Source organism: Mustelus asterias, chromosome 23 (genome assembly GCF_964213995.1).
Source record: "Mustelus asterias chromosome 23, sMusAst1.hap1.1, whole genome shotgun sequence".
Lineage (NCBI taxonomy): Eukaryota > Metazoa > Chordata > Chondrichthyes > Carcharhiniformes > Triakidae > Mustelus > Mustelus asterias.
In genome coordinates, this window is record NC_135823.1 from 20,570,224 (window position 1) to 20,580,933 (window position 10,710).

The following is a 10,710-nucleotide window of genomic DNA, read 5'->3' on the forward strand; positions in this document are numbered from 1 at the left end:
ATACAATAAGTGTAATGTCGAGGTAGCCTACCAACTTCTAAGATTCAACAAATATAAAATGATAGGGATGGGAGTCTCCCTTCCCTTGGCCGAATAAAGGAAACAACCGTACGATTTTTACCTCATTTTTTGAAGGCTGTAGAATTTTATGCTGCGTTTAATGACTAGTGTTTTAGTGGGGTGGCCCATGGAGCCATGCTGGGACCAGCCCTCTTTCTGCCCTATCTTGCAGTCTCAATCCAAGGCCTATTCTTTAAGGATATAAAGCTGCTTTTTTGTGAACTCAGTAGGCAGCATGGTGGTGCCAGGGACCTGGGTTCAATTCCGGCCTCAGGCCACTGACTGTGTGGAGTTTGCACATTCTCCCCGTGTCTGCGTGGGTTTCCTCCGGGTGCTCCGGTTTCCTCCCACACTCCAAAGATGTGCGCGTTAGGTGGATTGGCCATGCTAAATTGCCCCTTAGTGTCAAGGGGATTAGCAGGGCAAATACGTGGGGTTACGGGGATAGGGCCTGGGTGGGATTGTTGTTGGTGCAGACCCATGGGGCCGAATGGCCTCCTTCTGCACTGTAGGGATTCTATGATTTTAGCAGGTAAATCTGGTCGGATTCACACTTGAGCTGACTGTGATAAGTGAGTGACAGAAAAATGCAAAGAAAAACACTGACTCACTCTGAGTGACATAAAATTCACCAAGGGAGAGATTGCAAGACACCTCGGGAGACTAGTTAACTTGTTGCTCATCTCGTCCAACAGTGCAAGATGAGAATAAACAAAGCAAGCAGGATTCTGGGTTGTATTGCTATATCAGTTGAGAGCCTAACTCATGACCAAGCTGCACATGTTCACCATTCTTATTGGCACAACATAATATGGAGATGCAGAAAGGTGATGGGGTGGGGTAGATGATAGAAGACTGGTCTCCAAGCGATCTTCAGAGGACACTTTAGGATTAATATAATGTACCCAACAGGGCAGAGCAAATAATACTTCCTGATACAGCCACATAAGAGGGGCAAGAGGCAAAACAGCTACAGGATTGGGAAGGGAAAATAGGAAAATATACAGAAGATGGTGAATGGCTGGTTTTGAGGCACAAGAGGTTGGGTTATCTCAACAGTTAGATGTTGCATTAGGGAGTGGGTAGGGTGGCATTGTAAAAGAGTCCGATCAAATGGTAACAGTCTCTGTCCACCTAGTGATTCAAAGTTAATTATCCGGTGTATAAAATTTAAACCCAGCATTATTTCAATTATTTACAACCCCCTACCCATCAAAATCTCAGAAAAGTCTCATTTAATTTGATTGTAAGTAGAACAAATAAACTCCGTGATTCAACATAAAAACCTTCCATTTGCTAAGGCAGATCTTGGAATTGAAACAGCATGAGGAACTGTCGGCGTACTGGCCATTGTAGTGGGAGTTTTCCCTTGCACCACAGGGTACAGAGTCTAACCTGATGGCTTCATTATTGAATACGCTCCTGCAGCAATGTGAGTTAAAGCCAGCAGCCATTTCAGTGTGCGCTATTCTTGATTATTTCTTTATTTTTACAAAATGACATCTAGAAGGTGCACAGGCAAGGATCCCTTTAAAAAAACCTCAAACCTCTTCACATCATATCCACATAGTACAGTATATTTAAATATACACAATCCTGTGTAACAAGAATGCCATTTGCCATAGCAGCCACTTCCACATTTGGAGTCAACTTCTTCAAAATTAGTGCAATATGGTTTATCTTACCCTCTTAAAACATTTACTACTCTCTGAACAAAAATCTTGCAATAGATTCCAATCACACCTGACTGATCAACACGGGATACAAGATGAAAATTATTTTTACGTGGATGACATCGTTAAAACCAGGATAACGCAGTGGCGGGAGCGCCTAATACAAAACAGTGACAATAGTAAAAGGTTCAGGGCTGTCAAACTTTTCAGTATTTTAGCCACTCTGAACCCAGAGGATGTTCCAGCCTTAAAAAAAATGAATTTGAGAGCAGCTCATCTCGTCCAACCTTAACAGCATGATCTTGGTGAACACTGATAGATGGCAAGCTCCCATAATCTGATTATTTGGTTTGAAATGAAGGGACATCACATTTATTTTACCAGATGCTGCAAGGTCCTTCCAATATATCAAATTGCCATAGTTATTTAAACTCCCTCATGGTTATATTGAATATTCAAATTCTTCCATTGCCACTATTTCCAATGGTAATCACATAATGTGATGGTGGTACAGTTCAGGCCTGATGGTGCCCTATCATAAATGGCTAACCCTGCTGTATGTATGACTGTTTGCACCATTAGTGAATCTGCAAGAAATGGGCAGATTGCAACCTGAACAGCAATCCATCGTACTAACAATCAGCACATTTACATTTCACTATATGTTTCATGCCTCAATTCAGAATGGTGCTCAGTCTTCAGATTTAAATAAGAGTAATTGAACTAATTCATTAGGGCACTGCATATACCTAGGCTTAGCACAACATGGCTCACAAGTAAAAATATTAACCAAAGAAATTAGCAAAATTACAAACCTTAGACATCCTTTGAGTAGTTGAAACACAAAATATCACACTTAACTCTGTTCTCAAATATTACAAAAAGGCGTTTGTATCTCTGCACTACTTAAAAAAGTTGAATTTGAAACTTTATTTCTGTTCTGCATCCACAGATGTGTGGTCATGATTAGCTGATAAGAATCAGTCAGTGTGGGGTGACAACAGTTTGCACTTTCTCCCTGAAATGAGACTTTGCAACAGTAGTATGGCCCACCGAGGAGCCGACAGATATAAATATGGCCATTTGAGGAAATAAGTCTTCCATGATGATTGACAACCCAGTTATTCAAGCTCGGAATGTTTGCAGATACTCTACAACCAGGTTCCACTTTGTACAAATTTAGTGCAAATGTTCAATTGCACCTTTGAGTTTTGTTTTAGTTCTTAATTCCTTTGTTCAAATTAAAATGATCTGAGTGTCTCACAGCCACTTCCAAAAGCCTGAAGCTGCCGAGATCAGACAAATATTAAGCTGGAGGCTTCGGGAAGCATTGCCCGAGACTAAGGACCTTCGACAGTTCCAACATGAGACATATTTTAGACAGATTCTTCAAGTGTTATAATTACTTATTAAAGCTTCCCTTTCCATGAACAGTTTCTAAACTATTAACGTAGGGTTGGTGCGATGGGTGACAGAAAGCGGTGAATTGCATATTTTATATACTGCAGTGTACATGCACACCACAACGTCACAAAACTGATATTCAACACTGCGACCAACTTTTGTAATTGCCATTTCAACACGCCTCAATACTTAATCCAGTCAGTCCAGTACCAGATTTGAAAATACATTAATACAGCTGTGATGGCGCTTGTGCTAAAGCACCAAGTACAGAACATCCCACCTTGGATACTATACTGGTTGACATGTGGGCGTAATTTATTTTGTTTGCCAAGTTTTGCTAATGACATTGCTCAAAGATCAGAATTACCATATCCCCATCATTTACACAATTAATTTGTTTTTTTAAAAATTCCTTCTGACAGGCATACTGAAAGCCAATTGCCCTGTACTCGGTTTATTAGTTCATAGCCTGGTGACGGTTTATTGTGATTCACCCTATGACGGTGCGGCTCAATGTTAGACGCTTGATGGAATGAGATATTTGAAATCACCACCAGTGCATCTGGGTGGAGAGAGTCTGAATTGAAACCTGGCAAAAAATCTCCACTTCTTGCAACTGAGGGGAGAAATGCAGAACCAAAACATCTGCTTCTCCAACGCAAATTTGGTTTGTGGATTAAAATTAAATATCCTCTTTTTTTTGCCTCACCCACCTGTTGGCGCTACACCTAACCAGGAAGAAGTGAAAGGCCACCACACAGGCAAATCACCATCCTGAAGCAATTGCACCCCCTAAAGGATAGAGAGACAACAGCAATTGTTTAAAGTGAAATGATTCCATTACCTGTCTCCCATTTCCCCAGGTGAGGAGGCACGTCGAGAAAGCACTGATTTTAATTTGACAATTGCGAAATGAGGATGTAGAAATGTGCACAGAAAAATTAAGGTAGCACGTACAGTCATTTGCACGTAATCAAAACCGGGTGACAGCACATCGGCAAGGACAGGAAGTAAATGATCAAATAGGACAGAGTGGGAATAAAACACGTGAAGTTTAAAAATCAATCACATGACCCATCCTTCCATCCATCCCTCCATCGTTCATCCACCTTGGAGCAGTCAAACTCTGGTTTCCCCACACGTCTGTTCACATCGTTATGGAGAAGGCACATCCACTGTGAAAATTTATACCTGTTGCTGGTGTCTGGAGGCAATGTCTCCAATCTACAACAGTAGATTCAAAAACACAAGATTAGCATCAAGACAGGATCCCAAACTGAAGTCTCCCCCAAATGTTTCACCGTGCAAAATCTATCTTATCTTGCCTTGACATTGCCACATTGTACAGGGACAAATCTCCAGGGTTTGCTGACAGGGCCGGAATAGCAAAGCACCTCTTTTCAGATGGATAGCAGTGTTCAGGTTGACAATAAAAAACAAAGCAGTGATGTTGCAACCTGCAATTGCCTCCCCGATGCCACCCAGCTCGCAGCCGGCCTCTCTATCCACTCCCAATTTAACATTAACACCTGATTCATCCGTCTACCCACTTCGACTGAGGGTCTGGCTGCAGCCTGCTCCCTCTGTTCAAATCCTTTAAATCAGCAGCCCGGGGGCCAGCCTTGCCAGAGGCCAGCCTTGCCCGACACACTGTCCATCCCATGCCACCCTGCTGTTGTCATGACCTCGACCTGCCTGCTTGACCTGGGGGCTGGTCTAAAATTCAGTTTCAGGACACAGCCTCCAATCGCCAAATGTCATCCATCCAACTACATTAGGCTGAACTCATGGTCCATCAACCCCATCGGCCTCAGATCCTGCCTTAAACATCAGCCCAGTAAGAGTTTTAACAACACCAGGTTAAAGTCCAACAGGTTTATTTGGTAGCAAATGCCATTAGCTTTCGGAGCGCTGCTCCTTCGTCAGATGGAGTGGAAATCTGCTCTCAAACAGGGCATACAGAGACACAAAATCAAGTTACAGAATACTGATTAGAATGCGAATCTTTACAGCTACTTTACAAATTTTTAGGCAAGACTGTTCTCTTCCTGTGGGGGAGCACTTCAGCAGTCACGGGCATTCAGCCTCTGATCTTCGGGTAAGCATTCTCCAAGGCGGCCTTCACGACACACGACAGCGCAGAGTCGCTGAGCAGAAACTGATAGCCAAGTTCCGCACACATGAGGACGGCCTAAACCGGGATCTTGGGTTCATGTCACACTATCGGTAACCCCCACAGCTTGCCTCCTGGACTTGCAGAATCTCACTGGCTGTCCTGTCTGGAGACAATACACGTTTCTTAAACCTGTGCTTAATGCTCCCTCCATTCACATTGTCTGTATCTTTAAATGTAGCTGTAAAGAATTGCATTCTAATCAGTATTCTGTAACTTGATTTTGAGTCTCTGTATGCCCTGTTTGAGAGCAGATATCCACTCCATCTGACGAAGGAGCAGCGCTCCAAAAGCTAATGGCATTTGCTACCAAATAAACCAGTTGGACTTTAACCTGGTGTTGTTAACACTCTTACTGTGTTTACCCCAGTCCAATGCCGGCATCTCCACACCATGATTAAACATCAGCCTCCAGCACTTCAAGTATTCCATATATTAAACAGCACGGTGGCACAGTGGTTAGCACTGCTGCCTCTCAGCGCCAGGGACCCGGGTTCGATTCTGGCCTTGGGTGACTGTGCGGAGTTTGCAAGTTCTCCCCATGTCTGCCTGGGTTTCCTCCGGGTGCTCCGGTTTACTCCCACGCTCCGAAGATCTGCAGGTAAGGTGGATTGGCCATGCTAAATTGCCCCTTAGTGGCGGGGGCGGGGGGAGAGGGGGGGGGAGGAGTTAGCAGGGTAAATGTGTGGGGTTACAGGAATATGGCCTGGGTGGGATTGTGGTCGGTACAGACTCAATAGGCCAAATGGCCTCCCTCTGCATTGTAGGGGTTCTGCGATAAACAATTCTACATAGTGCCCGAACACACCGCAAGGCTGGGGACATTCTGGGTTCAAATTGCGTTGTGCGCCAAACTGCAGTGGCTGCTGCAGCACTTACCCATCAGTTTCTGCTGCAGGAAGGAAGAGGGGAAAGCAGCCAAGGACCTGCTTCTTATCGTTATCCAGCAACATATGCTGTTCAAACCTGGGGAAAGTTGAGGATGAGCTCAGCTGTGATGGCCTTTCTGATTACGTACCATAAATAATGATGACTGTTTGGTATTTTCCAGCTGCTCTTCAGGAAGGCACGGAATGAGTGAAAACCAGAGGAGAAGTAAACTAAAGTGGCAAAACTTGATGTGCTAGCCATGTCCATCTTTGCTTTTCCATTTAATAAATTGGATCAGGTTTTGGTCAAGCAAGTTTCGCCAAAGTTGATTAAACCAAAATTCACAGCAGGAGAGTTTGTAAGTTTAATTTTATTTATCAGTGTCACAGGTAGGCTGACATTAACACTGCAATGAAGTTACTGTGAAAATCCCCTATCCGCCACACTCCGGTGCCTGTTCGGGTACACTGAGGGAGAATTTAGCATGGCCAATGCACCTAACCAGCACGTCTTTCGGACTGTGGGAGGAAACCGGAGCACTCGGAGGAAACGCATGCAGACACGGGGAGAACATGCAGACTCCACATAGACATTGACCCAAGCTGGGAACTGAACCCAGGCCCCTGGCGCTATGAGGCAGCAATGCTAACCACTGTGCCACCGTGGGGACAAAATTAAAAAAAGCCAATTTAACCTATTTTAAACCTATCCAAAAAGATAAGGGGAGGGAGGGAGAGGCAGGGAGGAACAGCTTAATAAAAGAAAAATAATTAAAACTCTCAAAAAGGGCAAGTGAATAATGTGAATTAAGAAAACAGAGATTGTTTCAAGTTATTACTATTGTTTTGGTGCTCATTTTTGTAGGATTAAAACTCCGGTGTGAGATTTACTTTTGTTGTTCAGGTAGCTTTGATACAATTTTAATCCCAGTTAGCTCAGAGAGAAAGGACCCTGCAGTCAGTCAGTCAAAGGATTCTCCCAGTAACCAGCTCACAAAATAAAATACGAATTAGCAATACACACTGACCTCTCTCTCAAGTCCTCTGCACACTCCTCACAGGGAAAGAACTTTGAAAACAAAGAAACAAACTGCTTCATGTCCTCCTGTTGATTATTGCTGGGCTTGTCTGGGTAATAAGCTGCCATTGTATGTAGAAAGGACCAGGTGTTTCTTCCCAATTCCTCTCGGTCTAAAGGGCATTCGACAGGACGCTCTTTAACCAGGTCTTCTGCAACATCCTGTAGTTGAACAAGTATAGCGAATCTAAGTTATAAATCTTAAAGCATTAAACAGAATGAAGCAAACACTTTGTATTTAGACATGAGTGGTTCACAAGCACTGAAACACATTCAACTTTTAAAAACCTGCCACATCTGTGCAAGAACTATTTGTTTAAAACAAGTACTGCATTGCAAAGTTGCGTTTTTCCAAGGGGGCATATTGGATTAGGGTCTATTCACTGGGTTCGGTTTAAAATTCAAATCAATGTCGTTCGTGAATTCATTAAAGGTCTCAGGAGAGTGAAATTGAATGATGAAGGGTATCTCACTTTAGGAAGACTGTCACGAACATCTATAGAAATGCGTCAGGGACTTCAGATATGTGGAGGGACTACAGATGCTGGGCATGTTCTCTTTAGAGCAGGGAAGGTTAAGGGAAGATTGAGCAGGAGGTGCTCAAAACCATGAGGTGTTTTGATAAGAATAAATAAAGAGAAACTGCTGTTAGTGGCGGAAGGTCAGTAACCAGAGGACACATATTGCAGATATTTGGCAAAGGCATCAGAGGGAAGATGAAAAGACTTGTTCCCTGGCTGAGTTTTCAACGGTGTCGATTTAACCTGTGCTTAATGCTCCCTCCACTCACATTGTCTGTACCTTTAAGACTTGATTAGCTGTAAAGACTCACATTCCAATCATTATTCATGTAAATTGAGTTTGTGTCTTTGTGCCCTGTTTGTGATCAGAACTCCCACCCACCTGATGAAGAAACAGCCTGTTCCGAAAGCTAGTGGCTTTTGCTACCAAATAAACCTGTTGGACTTTAACCTGGTGTTGTTAGACTTCTTACTGAGTTTTCAATTGCAGAGGCGCACGACCCACAAACGTAGCTGAAATATCTGTGACCACAAAACCAGCGATATCCTAGGCAGCTGCACTCATTAAACTCAAAGGGGGCAGGGGGAGATATACAGCTATCGAGTTCAATCCAGCCAGAAGGCGCAGTACAAGCAACAAACTCCAGGAGCAATAGGAAGTGTTGGAAACTCCTCTGGAGCATTTAGAAAGGAGAAATAGGTATTGGTTAGGGAGAGACTGCAAATGAAGGAGAAATACGAGGATACAACGGTAAGAGAGGGGCAGCAAAGGGAGTAGGAAAGTGACAGAAACAGCTCTGAGCTGCAGGTACTGAGTGTGACAATATTTGGATGAAAATTAGCGTTGGCACTAGTAAACAATTGCACACCGTCAGCAGTAGGAAAAACTGCACATGCATCGGTGGAGACAAAATGTGACGACCCATTTACTGGCAAAAGCCTGTATTTTATTTTGTGCAATGTCCCTTTAAGCACAAAGTGGACGGGGGGGCGGGAATTTTGAAAGAGGGTTAATTGGTTCCTTTTATTCATTTATGAGATGAAGGCGTTGTGGGTGAGGGCAGCCTTTATTGCCCATCCCTTATTGGCCTTGAGAAGGTGGTGGTGAGCTTCCTTTTTAAACTGCGGCAGTCCCTGAAGTGTAGGTACACCCATTGTGCAGTTAGGGAGGGAATTCCAGGATTTTGACTCAGCGACAATGAAGGAACAACAACATATTTCCAAGTCAGGATGGTGTGTGGCTTGGAGGGAAACAGGGATTATGAAAAGTGCAGACTAATGCAGATGCGCTAATCGGTGTCAGAAGTATAGGACAATGCTGCGAGATGCCTATTAAAAAAATCACCGTGACATTAAATAAAGTTTTTTTAAAACAATTTTCTGTGACATAAAATCTTTCCGCTTTCTAATTGGTGTGGGAAGGAATTAGGCTGCATGCATGGACATATCATGCAACCAATGACAGAAGTATGAGGGAGGATGAAGTGTATGGAGATCAGTTGTAGCAATCTTACCTCCAATTCAGAAGGCTGAGAGTTAAAGTCCCATTGCAGAGACTTTCACACAGAAATCGAGGCTCATGCTGTACTGCCGGAGATGTTATTTTCAGATGGGATGTCAAACTAAGGCCTGCCCGCACGCTCAGATAAACATAAATGATGCCATGGCACAAATTCGAAGAGCAGCAGAGGTCATCTCCGCAATGCCCTGGCCAATGTTTATCTCTTAATTAATGTCACCAAAATCAATAATGTCACTTGTGAGGGCTTCCGATGTGTAAATTGGCTGTCACAGATCCTGCATTAAGACAGCGACCACCCTCAAAATACTTAATTGGCTGCATCCTGTGGTTGTGAATGGCCTGACAGAAATTAAGTCTTTCTTTCATTAGTGGCATTTCCAGCAATACATCGAACCAAGTTCAGCAACCTCAATGTCAGCTTGCAAAATGTGGAAAACCTGACAGCTCAAAAATACACAGCACTGCCGGGAAACATTGCTGGATAAAACACCAATGACCAAGGCTGCTGCTTCATGTTGAGAAGAACAAATTGAATCCCTTCTTACTTTGGATTTCAGAAATTTTAAACAACATTTTGAGATCGCCAATCCAGCTAACTTTTCCTGTGAAAACTGAAACCCGTGGACCTTGCATTTAAATATAAAAAGCAGGCACCTGGTTTGTTTTTCAAGTGGGCATCAACATTCCCCCTACCCTATTCACACTGTTCCTGGGGAGGCAAACCTGCACTGTCTGAACTTTGTGCAAACTGTGACCCTTGAATGGGTGATCTTTAAACAGCTGCCATGGCTCTGATCAGCAGGCTGGTCTTTAGACCCCACAACCTTTTCCCACCAGAACACCAACCTCATCCCCCCCCCCCCCACCCCACCTCATCCCATCTCCCCCCACCCCACCCCATACCCCCTCCAAACCTCACCCCCCCCCTCCAAACCTCACCCCCCCCCAAACCTCATCTTCCTCAGACCTTCCCTATCAACACTTCTCTCTGCCCATTCTCCCCCTCCCCGGGTCACATTTCTCCCGCTCACCGCCGCCAGCTCCTGTTTCCTCTGCTGCCGGATCCAGCTGGTGAAGTCCACACAGGCCCGGCACGGTCTCCGCGGCTTCTCGCCGTCATTTCCCGCGGGATCCGGGATTCCGCCCAACGGTACCAGCCTGGGCGCCGCCATCTTGGACCCACAGCATTCTGGGAGCAACCGGCACACACCAATCACAGTGCAGGATCCGCTCCCCACACTAACCAATCACAGTACAGGAGCCATTCCCCACGCCAACCAATCAAGTGCAGGATCCATTCCCCACACTAACCAATCACAGCACAGGATTCACTCCCCACACTAACCAATCAGTGCAGGATCCACTCCTCACACTAACCAATCACAGGGCAGGAGCCATTCCCCACACCAA

The 10,710-nt window shown here is 44.4% G+C and overlaps 1 protein-coding gene across 1 annotated transcript; it reads right to left on the reverse strand.

Annotated features, from left to right (window-relative positions):
• Window positions 1-1,520: 1,520 nt before the first annotated feature.
• gfer (growth factor, augmenter of liver regeneration (ERV1 homolog, S. cerevisiae)) lies at window positions 1,521-10,491 on the reverse strand. The gene is made up of 3 exons (XM_078240083.1): window positions 10,332-10,491; window positions 7,208-7,419; window positions 1,521-4,361 (listed from the first exon to the last, which is right to left on the reverse strand). Exons 1-3 carry the CDS (start codon window positions 10,470-10,472, stop codon window positions 4,199-4,201), a joined length of 516 nt encoding a protein of 171 aa, XP_078096209.1. The 5' UTR covers window positions 10,473-10,491; the 3' UTR covers window positions 1,521-4,198.
• Between the last annotated feature and the right edge of the window lie 219 nt (window positions 10,492-10,710).